This window comes from Embiotoca jacksoni, unplaced genomic scaffold (genome assembly GCF_022577435.1).
Source record: "Embiotoca jacksoni isolate LCO1_2020_lvr unplaced genomic scaffold, fEmbJac1.0.p SCAF_11, whole genome shotgun sequence".
NCBI classification, from domain to species: domain Eukaryota; kingdom Metazoa; phylum Chordata; class Actinopteri; family Embiotocidae; genus Embiotoca; species Embiotoca jacksoni.
The window spans coordinates 7,450,347-7,470,423 of record NW_027185241.1 but is presented as its reverse complement, the minus strand read 5'-3'; the positions used below and the strand labels follow the sequence as shown (position 1 = coordinate 7,470,423).

Genomic DNA, 20,077 nt, shown 5'->3' with positions numbered 1-20,077 from the left:
TAAGTACATTAAGTCACATTTCAGACGTGTATGAGTTGTTAACAGCTTCACCAAATAGTGATTTTTCCCTTCTCTCATGGTTTGATTTCAATAAATGTTCAAATGATCAAATACCTCACCAAAAATAAAAGATGAGAGGAAAGCCCAAAAACTGAAAATAGATTTGTGTATCAGAAGTTTGTTTTTTTTCTTCTATCCTCTACTAGTAATCTTCTCAGGTTTCACCTGCAGCAGCTACAACAGTAACATTCTGCTTGCACACTGATGATAAGGCATTAATAATATATTGATGTCATATATAATAATATATCAGTCAGAGTGCTAAAAGTTAATGTTGGCTATGTAGCCTATTTGTACCTAAGAACGTTTTTTATGTAGCAGTCTTACTTAAAATTGAGTACTTTATTGTAAAGGGTCTAAATACTTATTCCACCACTGCTGACATGGACAAATTAAACATATGTGTTAATTACGTCAGTACATACCATAGTTTTCACATCTTCGACGGCACTTGAACGCAGCCACGCTGGCGCTCAGCGTCGCCTGCTTGAGCGCTCTTTAACTGAGCAGCAGGGCACTGGAAGTTGCAGATAAGTGGGGCGACTCTGCTGCTGAGGACAGTCTGCCTGTACCATCCGCTGCTTGTCCTTTACCTCTGCGATTTTAATTACAAAACCAGTCAGCTTCATCCAGATGACCGTGACCCAGGAGGGGCCTATGACCTACGCCAAAATGAAGGGGCTCGTGTCTTTTCTGTCAGGTAAGGACAAACGTTATAAAGGTTTAAGTTGCAGGGTTGGATAAGTTTCAGCGTTAACTTAAAGTAGCTACTCTCGAAAAAGATCAAGTTAAAATCTAATAGACAAAATGTGTGGTGGGTAATGAGGTAAGCTGTGAATATATCATATTAAAATGATTAATGCAAGGATGGTCTCATTAAAACATTAAGAAAAAAATCAAGACATGGGCTACCTGTCAACCCCCAAAATTATTACAGTAGTTTCATAACCTCAGTGAAGTATCAGTCATGGCACCCACCTAGTAATTAAATCCAGCTGTTGTGTTCTTATGTAAGGGACTAACCCCCTTGCCTGTCTTACAGCTCTGCTTAAAGGGAAGAAAGTTGGCTTAAGTGACTTCCTTTACAAACTTGTATCCAGTCAGCAACTCTGCCAACCGTAAGTTAGGAAAAAGAAACATTTTTAAAGCTTTTTTACTTTATATTTTATCTTATAAAACAAACCCACATGTTACTGTGTCTGGCTTCCCCATTGAAGCCTGGATGCACAGAAAATCCTGCTGCAACCAGGCAAGCTCAGGAGAGAGAAGGAAGGCAGACCTCCTCTGGTGAGTTCAGAGGGAAGGTTTTTAAAACTGTCTTCTGAGTGCTGACAGGAGATGAAACTAAATCGGACCTCCTCCTGACCATCCTGTCCATCTGTCTTTTCTTTCCTCAGAGCTCATTGAACACAGGAACCTCAGAGTGAGTCATTTTCCCCCTGACACCCAGAAATATTCCATGACAGAAGTTTTACTTCAAATTACCGAGCAACTTTTTTTCTTTCTGTAGAAGTCTATTGAGCTTTCACATTTAAAAAGTAGCTATAATATGTCTCTATGGCTAATGACGGTCAGTGCTTTATTGGTCATTAATGAGGTGTCACAATTTAAAAAAGAAAGAAAAATCAGACTTACTTATGTGGCCAGAAGGTTTGTTCAGGCTGTGGCCTTAGACTCAGAAAGCTGAAGTATTTGGTGATCACAACGTGGCAACCCAAAAGTTAATTCTCTTCTAGCACTCATTATCATAGCCTATTATGAAGTGATCTTATTTCTAATCACTGTTCTATTAACCAGGATGAAACCATCGGACTTTGACTACGTCAAGGTTATCGGCAGAGGAAGCTTTGGAAAGGTGGGAATTTATCCTCCTTCTAAATTGCTGTGTTTGTTCTTCTGAACTTGATGCTGGGATATTAAATGTAAAAAAAAAAAAAAATCTAACTTTTACAGGTGCTACTGGCAAAACACAGAAAACAAGGAGGCTACTATGCAGTGAAAGTGCTGCAGAAACAGATGATTGTCCAGAGGAAAGAGGTAGTCTGTCTGTCTGTCTGTCTGTCTGTCTGTCTGTCTGTCTATCTATCTATCTATCTATCTATCTATCTATCTATCTATCTATCTATCTATCTATCTATCTGTTTTGTGTCTATAGCAGAGGCATGTGATGGTTGAGAGGAGTGTGCTGCTGAAAGGACTACAACATCCATTCCTGGTGGGACTCCACTTCTCTTTCCAGACACCAACCATGCTCTACTTTGTTCTGGACTACGTTAATGGAGGGGAGGTGTGTGTAAAACTGCATGATGGGTAGAAATCAGAGGCAAAGCTATGGGATACTGGCACAGTTCAAAACAGTATGTGACTTTTATATTGAGTAAAATGGAATAAAAAAATTTAAAAAAGACATCCAGCATACAAACATCCACCAGCAGAATTAGAACAGTTGTTGTAGTTATTTGTCTAGAAATGGAAAAGAACTCTCCTTTTTGTTGCTCTTTTATTGAATTTCATTGTCATTAATGAACACTTTGTATATCTCTGCGTCCTCAGCTTTTCTACCACCTGCAGAGGGAAGTGTCTTTTCCAGAACCGAGAGCTGCTTTCTACGCTGCAGAGATGGCTGCAGCGCTGGGCTACCTCCACTCTCTTGACATCGTTTACAGGTGCACATCCTGTACATATACAGATTGAGACTGGCCACAGAGTCACTCTTCCAAATCTTTCTTGGCTCGCTGCTTTCTCACTTTAGCTGTTCATGCTTGATTTAAACATGCTGCGTATGTTTAATTTATTCATGCATGGAAATCCCAATGAATGATTGCTCCTGAAATCCACTATTGCCAGTAAAAGAAAGCAATGTAAAACCAGAGGAAACAAACAATAACAACACAGAGTGAAGTTCATGCAAGTTTTTGCCGGAACCACCAGACTAAAGCAACACTTTTGTGCCATGTGTATCTGTGCAGAGACCTGAAACCAGAGAACATCCTGCTGGACAGTGAGGGCCATGTGATGCTGACTGATTTTGGGCTTTGTAAAGAAGGTGTACCCATCGGTGGTATAATGCATACCTTCTGTGGGACTCCAGAGTACCTCGCTCCAGAGGTGCTACAAGGCCAGCCCTATAGCCCTGCTGTGGACTGGTGGGGACTCGGCACAGTACTTTTTGAGATGATTTGTGGACTGGTGAGTGTAAAGGTGAAATAATCTTTTCCATCATCTCACCTTTCTCCTCTGCATCTTCACCTCACGTCACCTCCTTGCTCTCTCTCTCTCTCTTTCTCTCAGCCTCCATTTTATAGTCGTAGCAAAGCAGAGATGTTTGAGAAAATCCTTCACGCTCCTCTGCAGCTCCACAGTGGGGTTTCTGAGGCTGCCTGCTCACTCTTAGAGGGATTATTGGAAAGAGATGTCTCCAAACGCCTAGGGGGGAGTCGAGACATTGTGAGTGCAGACACTAAAGAGAGATAAACAGTGATGAGCACAAAGACACAAAACCACAGACAAGGAAACTTTGTTGTGTTTCCAGCTGGAGCTCCAGGAACATCCCTTCTTTGCCTCCATCGAATGGGAAGAGCTCCTGGCCAGAAGAGTTAGACCCCCATTCATCCCGAATGTGGTATGAGAGAATCAGAAATCAGTCCAAAGCACTGTTGTTGTCAGTTTATCTGCACATATACGTACTCCTGTCTCCTGTCTCCTCTCCAGACGGGTCCTTGTGATGTCAGTTACATCGACCCCGAGTTCACGCTACAACCCGTACCTGCCTCAGTGAACGGGAGGTGCCAGGCAGCCGGGGCCGGTGAAGCCTTTCCAGGATTCTCCTTCATGAACCCGGCGGAGTACGAGGCAGCAGAGCCAGTTTCATAATCCCCCCAAACCCTCTGGGACCATGCTCTTTCCAGTATTTATTTTTTATGTCATAAATTATTAAATAGAAATCTATTTTTAAGCACCTGAGGAAAATATTCTTACATTAACACTGCAATTTGCTGCATATTTAGTTGCATTTAATTAAATTAAATTATGGACTATTTTTAAGTAGCATTGTTGCTGTTATTTCAGTTCATGATATGGAATAGGCTGGTCACTATTTTCCTCATTAATTCCATGGAACAATAAAGAGTCTGAGGCCTTTTTATTTTATAACACTTTGCATTTATATTTAAAAATATACCGTGTGTATTGCAACATTCCCATTCTGCTTTTACATTCACAGCTTACAATGGTACTGAAAATACGGCTTTTATGCCGCATAGTGACAGAGCCAAATACAGAAAGCATCTCCTTGTGGCATTAACATAAAAACATCAGGGTGCCAGTCTATTGGCAACACTTTAACACAAATTGTACTCAGCTATGACTTTATGTGTGATGGGTGAGGAGTCTTCCTTTTTTTTTGTCTAGTGACAAACAGAAAAATCCCATCACCATGGAGAATCCTAATGGGTGTCTTGAGGACACGAGCATCTGGTCTGATCCTTTCTACCTCACTTCATAAGACTGATTATGGAACAGTTTAGACACAGGGTTGCTTTTGGGCTGTCAGTAGATGCTGAAGGAGGCGTAGCTCTGCTCACTCTGGCACAGGAAGTAAGCTATCAGCTGCCCGTTGCAAATCATCAGAAACAAGCCGCTACCTACGGAACAATAAGCATTTGGAGCAATAAAAAGAACTCAAAGTTAAATGTGTAAACTTGTAGATAAGTCGCCAGTGATGTTTGTCTTACCTAAAGCCAGCCACCACTGCCACACCATAGGGAACTCCAACATTACTGCAACATAGTGGGAGAAAAGGTGTCATTACACAACACATTTGGACATTTAAGTGTGCAGTATTGAGATTTCTGCTCACCTAGGCTGGTGATCATTACATGCAGGAGTGTGACAGTGAGGGCATAGTCCCAAACCCGCCTCCTCACCACTGCAGCAAACAGAAGGCCGCTGCAAAAGTAGGTGAGCTCCAAGGACAGCAGGTTCACTGAGAGGGAGACCAAAGCATGTGAGAAAATACATTATCTGTACAAAGTTCACACTCATTGTTGATCACGTTGGAAGTATTAAGTGCGCTCACCCAAGTATTTAGAGTTGGATTCAGTAGGTTCGGTGTTAAAGTCGAATGGAATCAGGCCATCAAAGTGCTCCAACCTAAATGAGGAAAAATGAGCAGCGTTGAGTGTAAAAGTATCTCAGCTTGCATGAGTCTTGACAAGAGGCCACGGGTTGTGGGTTAAGTAATGTCAACATTCATAAAAGAGAACTTTAATTTTGGCCTACTAGATCTCTCTCCTGTGCAAACATCAGAGCTCCTTTTAAATCCTTTGGATCAAGTCAAACACTCCTAAAAAGGTGGATCCGAGGCCAGATTAACCCACTGCACGGGGTAAATGTTTGCTGCAGGGCTATGAGCTGTTCCTGCTGCTCGCTGTGCATACTGTTACCTCCAAATGACAGTCAAGTACAACACGCTGCAGACTACACATTGTTGTTTTTATCATGTTAAATACATTTTTATTTAGGAATATTCCTCCATGTAAGGATAACTGAAAAACTAAAGGAATAAAGTTCTTAAAAGTCCATTTTTACTGACAGACCCTCTACATTTGTGACCTCAGGATGAGGTCAAGTAAAATGTTAAAACACCGTATTGTTTGAACTAATAGTGTGTTTTGTGATGCATATTCAGAAAACAAATGTGCAGTTTATTAATTTACGACAAATGTATTTACATATAGTGACTTGGTGCTCTTAGGGATCATTGTTGTCCAACGCTAACTTGCTTGGTTGCATGTCCCTGTGCGCATGCGTGAGGGACTCTCACCTGAAGGCACCGAAGCACACACTCCCAATCATGTAGAAAAGAGCGTAAAATATAAGCAGACACAGCAGCAGGTTGAAAAGCACGGTCTGCGGGATGGAGGGAGAGAAGAAGGTATTATTTACATGATCTCATTTGTCAACACCGCATATTTTCCACGCAACGCAACATGAGAAAACAGCAAACTGCAAGCTGAGCGTGCAGTCCTACAGTGTTATAGGCTAAAAGGCTGCAGTGGGAGGGATGCGCAAAGTAGGCAGACTATATCTGCCGCAAACTGACCTGCTGCTGGATTATAATGAGTGAGAATTGTTGGATATCGCCTCAGACACGGCATGTCAGTCATATCCAAGTAAGCACATCATTCGTAGTGTCGATCCACGCTGACTTGACAGTTCACAGAGACGCCTAAAGCAGACGGGGGTGTCGAGTAAATCATGACACATTATCTCATCCTCTTACCTTCGAGTCGACCGCTTTGCCATTGAATGCCATCTCATGGTTTTGCACTAGATGTTATATTCCCAAATAGTGCAGGCTGCAGCAGGCTGCACGACAGACATCCACCGCTATAATCCCCCACAAACTGGACTCCTTCTGCCATCTAGCGACAGACAAGACACGAAGCAGCGCCGCCGCTTTTCTTACACAGCTCGGGCTGAACTCCCTCGTATCAGCACGGCCTTTGTTGACTGGAAAAAAATTACTTCTCTCAATGTGTTGCGGCTACTCGGCGTATCAAGTTGAGTTTAATGGATATTTAAGAGATTTCGTGTCTCAGGTCGAGTCCAGTTTTCAGGGAAATAGCCCACATCTCTAGCCTTATCATGCAGGAGACGGCCACACAATGTGGGAGGGATTACTGCAGGTTAGCTGCTGATTATTTGGATAAATATGACTGTTTGTGCCCAAAAAAATACTTCAAATTAATCAAATAACCTCCAGACAAGGAATTAGGACCCATGTAGTCCCATTTCAAACGAAAAGCATCAGCTGTCACATTAAGACCATAAAACATGCGTACAGTAGCTCAGAAGTGCGTTGAAATGTATGAATACTCGATATTTAAATGCCTTTGCTAGACGTGCAGTCAAAATATAATGCTATATTGTTGTTTTAGTGCATCAAATGTGAGGATATGTTAAGATTAAGGTCGGCTAAACACAATATGTGCGTTTAAACAGCCTCGCTTCATTAACTGAGACAGATATCGTACACACCAACCAACAGAGCCGCAGATGAATTTAAGGGCAGAAAAAACAGTCCCGATACCGGTGTAGCGATGTGTTTGGTTTAATTTTGGGTTTAAAAATGTCACTTCGGGTGATTTTGCACAGGCCTGCGCATTTAATCCTAACAGTTAGCACCGCTGTAACAAGACAGTTTAAAGCCTGTGCTCGGACTGCATCCAACACAAACTATTTATCGATCGCAGTGTTGAAAACTGGGAGGTAAACAGCCAGTTTGACCACCGGGGAACCGACCGCTCCTCAGCGGTAATGGAGACACTGCGGTCCCTGCGCTCCATCGACACACTCGGACTTCTTGGGGGGGGTGGAGGTGTGTGTGTGTGTGTGTGTGTGTGTGTGTGTGGGGTGGGGGGGGGGGGGGTGTACATACTTCTGAGGCTGTTTTTGGGGGGGCAAAGGGGAAATACGAGCCCCTGTCCGGCGGGTAGTATGTGTCGTATCGGCTCCGGACTGAGTTCTGGGCGTGTTGTGAACGAACGCGGGCCTGGTATTGAACACCGATAGTGTTCTGAACTTTTCCGAGACCCAAAGTTGTCGGGCAGCGCATCTTGCGCGCATGCGCATCGTTCTATCCAGCTCTAAATAAGAGTTAAAACAGAAACGAGGTGAGTTCCACAATTTCTAAACAATCCGGCCGTTAATACTAATTTATTGCCGTTAATAGAGATAAAATTTGGAAAAACTGGCCCGCGTTTTTGCCAATTGGCGTTAGTTTGCATTATTTTCACTCTGATTTAAAAACGGGGAGAATAAATCGGGTTTTTTTTTTTTCCAAGTTTCTATTGAAGAAATTAAATGAAGCAACAATGTTGACGCTCGTAACAGTCGCGCGGCGTGACTGCGACCGTGCGTGATATTTTGCGGGATATCGGCGTTTTGCAAATGCGTTTTCCTCTTGTTATTAACCGGGAAACTTATTTATTACAGATTGTCCTTAGCTGGCTGCATCCAGTCACAATGCTACGGCTAGCAGCCCCCCCCACCCTCCTCCTCCTCCACCTCCTCCTCCACCTCCTCCACCGTTCAGATGAACGGGAGTCCAGCTAGCTGGCTGTTAGCTTTCATGTCCAGCGCCAGCTAGCAACCCGGGCTTGACATTCCGTGACAAGGGGAAAGTGAAGAAAAATAACCAGAGTCGATGAAAACACCGCGTCAGGAAATTACAGGGCAAGCGTTTGCCTCTGTTCGACACATAGCGGCTTTGCGCGATTTGTTTAAATCGCTAACTTGAGTAATTAACATAGTTTAAACGTGTTGGTGGCCTCTTCCTATGCTCCGCCATTTTGTATAAGACGAATGCTAATCATGGGCGCTCTTACGTACACTTTTATTTATGGCGAGAATAAAACTGGTGGTACTCGGTGTAAAGTCAAAACTTCGCCGACGTCCACCGGCTCTGACTGTTGTTTACTTTTCACGTGATTTATAACCACGGCGCAAACAAAAAAAAAAAGCCTCCTTAATTTAGTGTTAAACGTGCGTCAAGACTAAAACGTTATATCGTAATATTAGACGGATTAAGACGCTCTTAAGTTTGGCCAGCCGGTGCAGAAAACAGTGTTCTCCTTAAAACTGATAAACAAATTACCCTCCCACTCACTCACGACCTGGCAAACGCTGGGTTTTAAGAGATACTGTTAAAACAAGGAAAAGATGGACTTGTGTGGTAAACTTAAAGTTGAGACGTCTTTCCTCGTGTTTGTCAATGATCTTAATGAAGGTTTGCCCTGATGAGGCCGTTTGTGCACGTATTTCCCCGTTGGTTGACCAGCAAAACAATATTATTATTGACTGTTTAGTCTGAAATCGAAGTGCATGGTGGATCCTGCAAGCCAGCACGCAGTCGCCATCTAGCGGTGATGCAACGCAACGCTGTTTACAAGTGCAGGTAGAAGCTGCATTTGTAATTTGAATCACTTTGTAGATAAAGCCACGCGGGAGGGCTGCCTCACTGAGATAGTCGTGTACAGTCAACACAACCAGGCTAAAGAACGGTGTAATAATAGTCAGAAGTGTCGACTGATCCTCTTTACTTGGACTTTTTTTTTAATTTTTTTTTTTTTTTTTTTTTTTTTTTTTTTTTTAGCATTGTTCTTATGTCCGTGTGCGACGGTGTCTCTGATGTGACGGTTATGTGTTTGCAGGCTGGGGATATTAGCGGAGTTGGAATGACTGACACTCCACCCAGTGATGGCCCCTCCCAGGGAGCTGAGTTTGACATGATGGGTGCTCTGGACTGGAAGGATGGTATAGCCACGCTGCCAGGCAGTGATATCAGGGTACTTAAGAGATTTGTTTTTGTTCCTGTCTGGGATCTTTTCTTAATTGTGCAAATATTTCTTTACAAACAAGATGAGGGTTCCCTGTTGAGGCTAGATGGATCAGGATCATGGTGGCACTTCTCATATTTTCCTGGGACAAACCCTGATGAGCATATCTGTTTATTCCCTGTGTGTTTCAGTTCCGCATGACAGAGTTTGGGACCCTTGAGATTGTCACAGACCCCGAGGTCAAAGGGCAGGAGGCACAGTCTAACTGTGAGACCTTGGACCCAGCACCTTCTCACACTCCCACCCCTCCACCAGAGGGCCAATCACAGACCAGCATAGCCACAGCTCCAGCCAATCAGAGTAAGCCAGGATCATCTCAAGCTAAAGGTATGACAGCACACGTTTAATGTTGTTATTATAAATAATTGCAGTGTTTAAGTTTTATACTGTATCCATGTTTTGGACAGTGAACAGTATCAGTTTCAGCCTGTCTTCCTCCTCTGTCTTCTAGCTCCTGGTCCGGTGCTTTTGTCGTTAGAGGAGGGCCCCAGTGTGGAGGGCCCCAGTGTGGAGGGCCCCAGCGTGGAGGTTGGCCCCAGTGTTGAAGTCGGCTCCAGTGCAGACATGGGCCCAAATGGGGATCCGTCAAGGTGCCGGGCATGTGGTGGCCGGGTTCCTGGAGATGCTCTCCTGCAGGGGAAATTCTGTAGCTCTGTCTGTGCCCAGCCCTCCAGTGGCAGGTAAAGTCACACACCTGGTATTCTCCAGTGACTTTTTGTTACCTTCCAGATTGTTTTGCTATCTTGTTTCATCATGGACCACATCTTTTTTTTTTCTTCTTCTTCTTTTTTTTTATATTTTTTTATATTTTTATTTTTTTAAGATCTTCTCCAGGGGAAGCACGGGAGAGTCAGGCAGTAGAAGGTGAGAGGCTTGGCAAACGTGTGCGCAAAAAAAGAAAGATCTACATGGATTCTGGCGATGAGGAGGAAGACAACCAAGAGGAACCAGAGGTGAGGAGCATCCTCTTAATGTTGGTCACCAGTATTGTTCCCTTTCAGAGCTACAGGCCAGTCAGGTGTCTAGGTCCACCCTACTGTAAATACTCAAGCTTTGCAGTGTCTTCTCATAGAAAAGGGCAAGAATTGTTTTCATGATGCAGCTTATTAACGTGCTCTTGTTATTTTCTTTTGTAGGAAAAAGCCAAGACTACCAAAGGCAGGAGAGGAGCCAAAATGGCTAAACTGGGTATGTTAGACTGTAAAAGGAGGGATGGAGAAATATTTAGCTTGTCCCACTGTAACCATTAATAACATCCTCTTACATTGTTACTTGAATTCACAACTGCAAAGGTCTTAAATGAATCTAAAAACAACATTTATGTTTTAGATTCAGGTTTGTGTCTTGGAAAAAAAACATGAATGGTGCTCATGAATTGCCAGTCATTGAGAATATCATACACTTAACTGCAGCACATAATGTGTAGATATTTGTCTGCTCAACATTCAGTGACGGCCCCATCCAGTAAGAAACGGGCATGGAGCTGGCCTGCTTACATCGAGGAGGAGAAGGCCATTGCTGCTCCTGTTAAGATGTTCAAAGAGGTGTGCACCCCTACATGCCGGCCACTTTTATTTTGTTAGGTATAACCTGATAGTTATGTTTACCTAAACTGTGCTGTGGTGTCCATTTGTCTTGCAGCACCAGTCATTTCCTCAAAGCAGGAACAGTTTTAAGGTGGGAATGAAGCTGGAGGGACTCGATCCATCTCACCCGTCTTTGTTCTGCGTGCTTACTGTTGCAGAGGTATGAGCGCAACTGTTGGTTTGTGACCATATATACGTGGATCCTTTTTTAGAGTTAAGAATTGAAGTCACGTGTGCACGCCGTCCCTTTGTCCTCGTAGATCCAAGGTTACAGAGTGAGGCTCCACTTTGACGGTTACCCAGAATGCTACGACTTCTGGGCCAACGCTGACTCGTGGGATCTGAAACCGGCCGGCTGGTGTGAGAAGTTTGGACACAAATTGTTGTTGCCAAAAGGTAGTCACAAACACACTGTCAGTCAATGAATACCACCCATCCAGGATTTTATAATTGAACATAAATTTAGAGGGTGAACACATGAATATAGATTGGTCCTAACGGCCCTGGCACGGTTTGTGTTGTTGTAGGTTGTAAAGAGGGAGAGTTTAATTGGAGCATGTATGTGAAGAACTGCAGGGGTCAACTGGCCCCAAAACACCTTTTCAAAAGCCTCAACACAGTGAGTATTAACGACACTATGTATTACTGTGATTTGTACATTGTCTGACTGTGTGTTTCTTTTATTCTAGTCGGTGACTCCATCTGGATTCAGAGCGGGGATGAAACTGGAGGCGGTCGACAGGAAGAACCCTTTGTTGATCTGTGTAGCAACAATTGCAGCTGTTGTCGACAACCGCCTGCTCATTCATTTTGACAACTGGGATGACACGTATGATTACTGGTAAGAGCTTGGTGTAAGTCTGATAGAAAGCACGTAACCGAAAGGTATTTCTAAAATCCATGTGAATTCCACACTGGTTGGTACGATGTCAACATTGTTCCCTTGGACTTAAGATAGTGTGGAAAGAGTATCACAAATGGATGAATAGAACGTCTGGACAAACATACAGTACATAGTGTATCTACAGGGTTGCTGAAAGTCTAAACATTTGTATTGTTAGTATTTGCTGTTTAATCACAAGCTGATGTTACTGTGTGCCCGTTTACCTGTTTTTGTGTGAAGGTGTGATGCCAGCAGTCCGTACATCCATCCGGTGGGTTACTGTAAAGAGACTGAGCTCACTCTGACCACTCCAGCTGGTAAGACACAGATCAAAACACATGTGGGTTAATATAGTGGTGGACCCAATTTATGTAAAAATCAAACATTATCAGAGATAAATGGCAATTAAATCTGTAACATTTGCTGATGAAGCTTTTACAATTATTGTTACCTTGTGCCACAGATGTATTTTTCCATTGAAAGTCTTCTACACATCTAAAAAGAACAACACAAAAATACATTTGATAAGTACGTCAATGGTAAAATGCGTGCTGTCACTTCCTGTGGATAGCCATATTGTTGTCACAACATCACAGAGGTGGCTGTGTTCATGTGTGGTCTGTCTGCAGTGACTGATGCATCTAATGAGTCTTCATTTCCTCTCATTAGAATATAAAGAACCCAAGAGTTTCTCGTGGGAGAAATACCTGGAAGAGACGGGGACACAGGCAGCTCCTGCACGAGCTTTCAAAATGGTATGATTCAAGTTCATCAATATTTATAGTACTAGAAGTACTACAAAAGTCTGAATGCGGTCATGTGATTATTTTTTTCTCCTCGTGTTTGTTGGCAGCGACCTCTACATGGCTTCCACATTGGGATGAAAGTGGAAGCTGTTGATAAGAGGAACCCCATGCTCATTCGAGTTGCCACTATAGTGGACACAGAGGACCACCGACTGAAGGTGCAGGACATCTCTTCGTCGAGATGCATTTGAACTTGTTCTGTGCTCAGCTTGTGCTTAATTTTACTGTTTTCCCTCTCCATCTTCTCTTCTAGATCCACTTTGATGGCTGGAGCTCAGAGTATGACTACTTTGTGGAGACCGACTACCCAGATCTACACCCTGTAGGGTGGTGTCAGAAAACTGGACACCCACTACAGTACCCCAACGGTGAGACACACTTTTTGACTCTCTCGCACACTGTCCCTTTCTGTCCTGCCTGGTTTTCAACAGACGAGTGAGCAGACTTAACTTGTGGATGTGGTGTTGGGATGAATATATGATGAAATCAAACGGGTCTGTCAGTTGTTTGCATATTTTTATTAACACTCCCTCATGTGTCTGTGTGGGTATATTTCAGGCTCCAGTGATATATCGGCTGCCCCAGGACAGGGGTGTCCTACCCCAGGGTGCAACGGGGTTGGGCACATCAGGGGGCCTCGCCATGGGACTCACTACAGGTTAGTGGCACAAATTCAGGTTTATGCTTTCAGAGTCGCTCTGTTTTCTTTTGTTCCTCCTCTGTTACATATTACTTCTCCATTTTTATTTCATATGGCATCTAGATTTCTAGATTTCCCTTGCTGTTTTCCTCTGTGAATATATGTCATCTTTTTATTTCCATGCAATGCCTATTCTGAATTCATTTTAGCTCTTACTGCTGTTACCTTTTAGTCCTGTTTTAGAAATACATTTCCATCCTTAAGTGCTCGACATTTACATTTGATTTCTATCAAATCTAATAAAAACAAAAACAAAATCATTAGGGATGGGCATTTTTTTTTACGCAAAAATGCAACTTTTCACTGGGAACTATTCGACTTTTATTTGAAGACTGTTGTATCTAATTACACACAGCACAGACATTTTACTGGCAACAGTTAGCAGCATTTTCTTCTTCCTCTTCTTTTGTTGTTTAATGGTGGTTATCAGCTCTTGGGGTGCATTACTGTCACATTCTGACAGTAGTATTTGAGACAATAGGTGCATAAACTGATTTTGTTTAATGACAATACTAAAATGTAGAAATCCTGACACATCCCTAGGTTTTATTTAATTCTCAATTTCTTGGGCATCCTATCACTCCCGATCTTTCAGTTTTCATTTTTGAGCTCATTGTAGTGTAGTTTTATTTTATGAAAGCTCAGTAATTGTGTGTGCAATAAATAAAGTCTGAATGTTCTCAAATGTCATTATTACTGTGCTTGTGTGGGCTTCCAGCAGTCTAAACGTGTTGTTTGTCTCTGTGTGTGGGAGTCAAGGTGATATTAGTGGCCTTTCCTTCCTATTTGTTATATGCTGTTTAATTGTATAATACCAGAAGTAAAAAGTGAATTATTCATGGTTTTAAAGGGCTACCTGTTTTAGGTCCGAGTAACGTTAGTGTGTCTCTGTGTGCTTAGTCAGGTGAGCTGCCCCTACTCAGAGATTAATCTCAACAAGGAGGGTTTGCTGCCGGACCGTCTCAGCGGAGAGCGACCCATCACCCTCAGTGGACCTCATCCTCGGGGGCGACGCCCCGACCCTCATGCAAACATTACAACACAGTCCTCCTCGACGCCAGAGCAGCCTGAAGGAGCCGAGGACCCCCAGAACAAGTCAGTCCACAAAAACAACATGACCACACCGACACTCCTAACAGGGTTTTTCATGTAACTCTATGTAGTCATTCGCACCCGAGTGAAGGTTATCTGTGTTGCTAGGAAACCGGTGACAGGGGAAGCTGAGTGCTCAGGACGTAACAGCCAGCCGGAGCCACTGGGTGGAGCCAGTGAGCAAATCCACAATGGAACGAGGCCTAAAAGGTGGCTGTCACTCATGATACTCAGCTGTGCTGAAGTTCAATGGTGAGGATGTTTGTGTCAGAGAGTAACTTCTGACTTGTACGTTGTTATTTCTTTCAGGACCGCTCCAGTTCCCAAATACCTGAAAATGCACTATGTCAAAGAGGAGATTGGTGACAGTAAAGGTGAGTGGGAAAGTGTAAAATGGTGATATGAAGCCTGCACGTCACACCTTCATCCCACTTACTACCATGTCCCTCCCCCCCCCCCCCCCCCCTACTCCTCAGCCTCTCCAGACGCCATCTCTCTCCAGCAGGCCCTCCACGAGTCTGTGTTCTCCCCCGGCATCTCTGCCTCTCCTCCCCATCGGGTGGCTCTCTGCTGGGACAAACACTGCCAGCTGCTGCCCGAGGTCCTGGGGCTGACTGCCAAGAGAGTGGCCACTTGGAGCGCCGAGGAGGTCGGACATGCTTACACACTCCCCCTGTGTCAACACATGAAAAGCAGACATACTCCTCATTCACTAATCTAACATGAAGGCAACTTGTTGTTCAGGGAAACTGCAACTGTGCATGAATATTCAAGGGGAGCTTGTCTGGTCGTTACGGTGAACTGGTGCCTTCTTTCTTCCTGTCAGGTTAACACCTGGCAGTCAATAGGGGCATGCAGAGCACTTTGATCAGTAGATCAACATTTATTGATGGACGTGCTGCGTTTGACTGAGTGTCCGTAGCTGATTGCTGTGTGTTGTTTCTCGTTGTTAATCAGGTGGCCAGCTTTGTTAAAGGACTCCCAGGATGTAAAGAACATGCTGCTACGTTTAAAACAGAGGTAAGCACGTCACTGCTGAACTTGACTTCAATTGACTGACAAACACAGCAAGTCTGAAGACACAGGGCCTCAACCAATAACAGTTTTCAGTTTTTGTTTTTTTAGGTTATTTATTAGGGTTGTTTTTCATGCTTTATCTTTTACAATGTTGATGTGTTCCAGCTGTCAAGACTGGAAACACTGAGTCTTTTAAATTACTGATTAATCAACTAATGATTTTAAGCACTACTTAACCGACCAGGGTTCAACCAGTTAAATTTACCAATGCATCCTCCTTGTTTGGAAAATCAAACATGAGCATGACTCTGTGTTCCCCTACTGATACTAAAGAGGTCTCACTGATTAGTCTTGTTCGTCAGTGATTCGTCAGAAAACTCTCACTCGTTTCCTGTGAAGGCAACGAGTGAGAGGCTCGTGTTTTGCATTTGAGAAATCGTGAAGAAAACACACACGGCACTGTCTTCCTCGTGTGCATCGCACGGGTGAAAAATTGTACGAGACCCCAATACGCACAGATGGCAGCAATAAATAAGCATAATCAATTGAATATTTACGTTTTCCTGCCATCTGTGTGTCGACTTGAAATATCTGCACGTTAAATTATATATTTTTTTATATCAGTCACAGGGTGCAGACTTCTCAGATAAGTTGTTTTTATGTCTGTTTTGCAACTGGGCTTAATTTTATGCCATTTCAGGCATTTTCATAAAACCTGCATACATTTTCACATAATTAAGGAATGTTTTGGGTTTTTTTTTTAAGACATTTTAGGAATCAATTTCAGTTCCACCGAAACATTTCTTATGTCTCATAATATGCAATTATTTGTAGATACACGGTACAAACTCTATTCATTACATGTTGCAGGTTAATCTACTGCAGGTAAGCCCTGAATGACGTTTCACAGAGTTTTAGTTATACTGAAATTCATGAAAGCCTGAGAGGTGCAGCCAATACATAAAGTTCAGTGGGTTTTCGTTTCATTATAAAATCAATAGAAATCCAATCATCCACAAAAAAAAATGTTTAATATTTTTCTTATGGATTTAATTAAACAATGTTTTTAAAGGGGGCATGCACAGTTAGAGACAAGCTGGTAAACAGCCGAGTATTTCCCTCAAGAGTTGGTTAACAGAGTTTACAGACAGTGAACGATGCACTTAAATTCATCATGTGGCCAGAAACTCCAAGTGAATGCTAATATTTATTCATATCTGCTAGATGAGAACATAATAAAGAGTTTGTGAACAAGTTTGTCATTTTAGTTTAGAAGATGACACGTCATTGTTGTTTTTACAACATGTTTCTACTGCCCTTCACTCAGAAATAGTTTTTTTTTTATTGCTGGTGTAGAAGATTGTTAGTTAAAAGAAGCTGTACTTAAAGTAATCTCAGTTTTTCAGAATCTCTACTTGTCTTTAAAACAAAGGTATTTTCTCTTTAGCAAATAGATGGCGAGGCCTTCCTGTTACTCACCCAAGCAGACATCGTTAAGATCCTGTCAATCAAGCTGGGACCCGCTCTGAAGATCTACAACTCCATCCTCATGTTGAAGAACGCCGACGAAGAGTAAGACCTGACTCCGTGAGGACTTGCTTCTTCGTCACAGGCCCTTCAGCTCCACCACCATCAACACTTAACTAAAGACACTAATAAATTTCAGAAAAGAACAAGTTTAATTTGTTGAGCTCTGCGACGGTGCAGCTACACAAGAGAAACAAGTGGGAGCCATCATCTCAGAAACGTCCATCTTTCCTCCCTCTGCCTCCTCTCTCCAACGATGAACAGAAGTGGTCGACCTGAGGGAGAGTTTTTCATGATACCATGAGGATTCCTTGACTTATATCGTGTTTGTTTACAGAATAATTTAAAAAAGAAAAATGAACGACGGGCACCTTCAAGGCTTTCTTAACATCTTGCAGTCCATGAATTGGATTTAACGTCACAATTCTGTTGTATTTCTCATTTTATCTGAAATGTTATGAAATGTTGCTTGCACTCAGAGCGGACGGAACAAATGTGTTTGTGTTGCTATTTACTTGGGAATAGACTTTAAATTTTGTAAGGAGCAGTGTGCAGGATTTAGGTGTATCTAGTGGTGGGGTTGCAAATTGCAATCAACGGAACACCCCTCATTTCACCATCTGCTTCCAAGTCTGGAAGAAAATCTACGGGGGCTGTGAAACTCACAAAAGGCCCCATCTGGAGCCCGTGTTTGGCTTGTCCCTTCTGGGCTATGATAGAGAGCATGGCAGTGCAACATGGCGCACCTCATGAAAGAGGACCCTCTGTCACTGCCCGATGCATGATGTCAACCCGATTTGTTCTAAGCATGATTTTTTTTTTTTTTTTTTTTTTGACAAACAGGCATCTGATTGGCTTACTCTGATATTCTCCTAGCCTTGACCAATAATGCTGCTGCACGCATGCGAGGTCAAAATAGGGTTTTGATACCCGCTACTTGTGTAGACATGAAGGTGTTCATTGTAAGGTAATGAAAACACAACTTGGTATGTTAATTCTTAGTTTCAGGTGATTATCCACGAATGAAAACCTAATTATTAATATTAAATGTCAGTTCTGCCAGTAGAACCTCCTCAATCTTACACACTGCGCCTTTAAAGCTGCAAAATACAATCGTGAGGCGGTGAGAGTTTTTTTTTTTTTTTAAATGTGAAACTCGGTGGAGTAGAAGCACTACATAGTTCAGCTTTTCTCCTGCAGATGGAGAAAGTGGGCCAAATTTGGTTAATTTGGAGTTGGCTGGAGCTGAGATTGAATGGGGGATGGTTAAAACTCTGTATGTTTGTGTTTGTGTGTGTGTGTGTGTGTGTGTGTGTGTGTGTGTGTGTGTGTGTGTGTGTGTGTGTGTGTGACTGAGTATGTTTGGGAAATGAGGGTGTAATTTCCTCCCATCCCGTGTGTGTTGCTGCTTCTCTGATTGGAGGATTGTTGTGTGACATGCAGGGCTAAGGGCTAACTGTGTTAAATCAAGATCCAACAAGACAATGAACCAGCTCTGCTCTTCTCTCTCCGCTTCTCTTGGGAACGCCCCATGAATATGAATGTCAAACAACAGCTTTCAGTTGTTTCGTCGATATTGATCATCTTGTTTTTGGCTCCGATAACTTCTGTCATCCACAGTGTAAATATTATACAGCTACCTACCAGAGTTTACTCCTGCTTGGTTATGCAAAGGCTTGACATCTGTCTACAGGGAAGGACATTGTGGCAGTGAACTGGGAAAAAAAATGAGCCTCAATTCATAGATTTTGAGAAAGAAGAAGAAGAAGAAAAAACAAAAACATTTGTCAGTGTCTTTGTAAATCTGCGTGTACTTCAGCAGGTTGGAATGTGTACATCAGCAACTGTTTATAAGCAAACAGCTTTTATTTATGTATTGTAAATTACGGGGTAATGGTACGCTGTTCTGGCTCTGAGGTAGCTGTGGCTGTCTGATGGAATGTGTGAATGGGTGAAAATAAATGAGATGCACACTGCTTGCCGTCCTCGTTTGACCTCAGCCATTTTACCACACGTACACACACACACACACACACACACACACACACACAGACACACTTAGTCATACTTGTGAAATGTGCTTAGATAAATCTTGAGGAGAGTGTATCTATTTGGTCATTTATACAGTTTGACAGTTTCTGGCTTCAACATTATTCTGGAGCACAATCGTTACCGGTTACTAAACTTCAATGAACATTCACACTAATGCTCATCATCATTGGATAACCTCGTCAGTCTCTCAGTACCAGAAGAGACAGCAGGCCAGAGGATGGTAGCAGGCCCAGCTGCAGCACACTGTGGAAGTTAGTAGCCAACAGGACGTGAGGAACATCCACCAGACCCTTTCTCAGCCAATGAGAGATCGACGCAGCCAGCAATGATAGTCCATCTACCTGAAGGGAGACATTAAACCAGCGACTTTGATTGTGAGTGAGGATGAAGCTGCTCTTGGCTAAACTCTTCAGTTCAGGTTAAGCTCTTCTGCTCAAACTCTTGATAGCTTTACATTTAGTAGCTGTAATGAATAAACCAATTACAAAGACCTCCCTGCCAATCAGTCTGCGGATAAAAACGTCCACCGGATTCCCTTCTAACTCTTTGATTGAGCCACAGCATGCTAGAAAAACACGTCAGCTTAATTGATGCCGAAACTAATTACTTGCTAATAACTGTCAAAAATCATGCCACATATTAAAGTAGGAATCACAACTCTTTGTATAAGTAAGCCGAGTCTATTTTCATTCTAACCACAAAAGATAAATTAAAAAATTTGATGTTGACTAAGCGTCAAGAGTCAAAAGGAGTTACTTTGTACTTCACTACATTTTAAATGTATGTATTGCAGTTTTCAGTCCATTATCTGACATCTCTAGTTCAAAGCTTTTTCCAAAGCGCCCACCTGTGTTGCAGTCTTGAAGATCAATCTGTTAACATGTCAGCTGAGAGGCTGCACCTTAAGTTTTCCAAGTTTTTGAACTTTTCAGTTCATGCAGACATTAGCTTCC

At 42.7% G+C, this 20,077-nt stretch overlaps 3 protein-coding genes across 5 annotated transcripts; 2 read left to right on the top strand and 1 right to left on the bottom strand.

The window, feature by feature from the left end:
• The first annotated feature begins 591 nt into the window (after positions 1-591).
• On the top strand, positions 592-4,189 carry sgk2b (serum/glucocorticoid regulated kinase 2b). Its single transcript, XM_069142845.1, has 12 exons — positions 592-760; positions 1,103-1,178; positions 1,278-1,347; positions 1,458-1,483; positions 1,858-1,915; positions 2,014-2,097; positions 2,216-2,347; positions 2,614-2,726; positions 3,030-3,249; positions 3,352-3,507; positions 3,593-3,682; positions 3,772-4,189. Exons 1-12 carry the CDS (start codon positions 694-696, stop codon positions 3,931-3,933), a joined length of 1,254 nt encoding a protein of 417 aa, XP_068998946.1. The 5' UTR covers positions 592-693; the 3' UTR covers positions 3,934-4,189.
• A 9-nt stretch (positions 4,190-4,198) lies between these two features.
• Positions 4,199-6,692, bottom strand: LOC138194255 (putative transmembrane protein 244). 2 transcript variants are annotated; one of them, XM_069142846.1, is made up of 6 exons: positions 6,344-6,692; positions 5,885-5,970; positions 5,138-5,211; positions 4,919-5,044; positions 4,794-4,838; positions 4,199-4,703 (listed from the first exon to the last, which is right to left on the bottom strand). In XM_069142846.1, exons 1-6 carry the CDS (start codon positions 6,374-6,376, stop codon positions 4,609-4,611), a joined length of 459 nt encoding a protein of 152 aa, XP_068998947.1. In that variant the 5' UTR covers positions 6,377-6,692; the 3' UTR covers positions 4,199-4,608. The 2 variants fall into 2 exon arrangements, with proteins under 2 accessions (XP_068998947.1, XP_068998948.1); XM_069142847.1 differs by having other exon boundaries at positions 6,164-6,689.
• Positions 6,693-7,554: 862 nt separating this feature from the next.
• On the top strand, positions 7,555-19,048 carry l3mbtl1b (L3MBTL histone methyl-lysine binding protein 1b). Of its 2 annotated transcripts, none has more exons than XM_069142842.1 (22): positions 7,555-7,736; positions 9,276-9,410; positions 9,593-9,788; positions 9,913-10,141; positions 10,285-10,414; positions 10,598-10,649; positions 10,911-11,005; positions 11,103-11,207; positions 11,308-11,443; positions 11,575-11,666; positions 11,737-11,888; positions 12,171-12,247; positions 12,600-12,685; positions 12,784-12,894; positions 12,990-13,104; positions 13,295-13,394; positions 14,337-14,531; positions 14,637-14,738; positions 14,838-14,902; positions 15,005-15,177; positions 15,486-15,548; positions 16,993-19,048. In XM_069142842.1, exons 2-22 carry the CDS (start codon positions 9,300-9,302, stop codon positions 17,119-17,121), a joined length of 2,514 nt encoding a protein of 837 aa, XP_068998943.1. In that variant the 5' UTR covers positions 7,555-7,736; positions 9,276-9,299; the 3' UTR covers positions 17,122-19,048. The 2 variants fall into 2 exon arrangements, with proteins under 2 accessions (XP_068998943.1, XP_068998945.1); XM_069142844.1 differs by lacking the exon at positions 7,555-7,736 and adding an exon at positions 8,019-9,019.
• Positions 19,049-20,077: the final 1,029 nt, after the last annotated feature.

Coding starts and splice junctions, on each gene's coding strand:
- sgk2b (XM_069142845.1), top strand. CDS start 694: ATGACCGTGACCCAGGAGGGGCCTATGACCTACGCCAAAATGAAGGGG. Junction 1,484..1,857: donor TTGAACACAGGAACCTCAGA/GTGAGTCATTTT, acceptor TCTATTAACCAG/GATGAAACCATCGGACTTTG. Junction 2,727..3,029: donor TCTCTTGACATCGTTTACAG/GTGCACATCCTG, acceptor GTATCTGTGCAG/AGACCTGAAACCAGAGAACA.
- LOC138194255 (XM_069142846.1), bottom strand. CDS start 6,376: ATGGCATTCAATGGCAAAGCGGTCGACTCGAAG. Junction 5,045..5,137: donor ATCCAACTCTAAATACTTGG/GTGAGCGCACTT, acceptor TCTCCCTCTCAG/TGAACCTGCTGTCCTTGGAG. Junction 4,704..4,793: donor GCAGTGGTGGCTGGCTTTAG/GTAAGACAAACA, acceptor ATTGTTCCGTAG/GTAGCGGCTTGTTTCTGATG.
- l3mbtl1b (XM_069142842.1), top strand. CDS start 9,300: ATGACTGACACTCCACCCAGTGATGGCCCCTCCCAGGGAGCTGAGTTT. Junction 13,105..13,294: donor CCCACTACAGTACCCCAACG/GTGAGACACACT, acceptor GGTATATTTCAG/GCTCCAGTGATATATCGGCT. Junction 15,549..16,992: donor CTGCTACGTTTAAAACAGAG/GTAAGCACGTCA, acceptor TTTTCTCTTTAG/CAAATAGATGGCGAGGCCTT.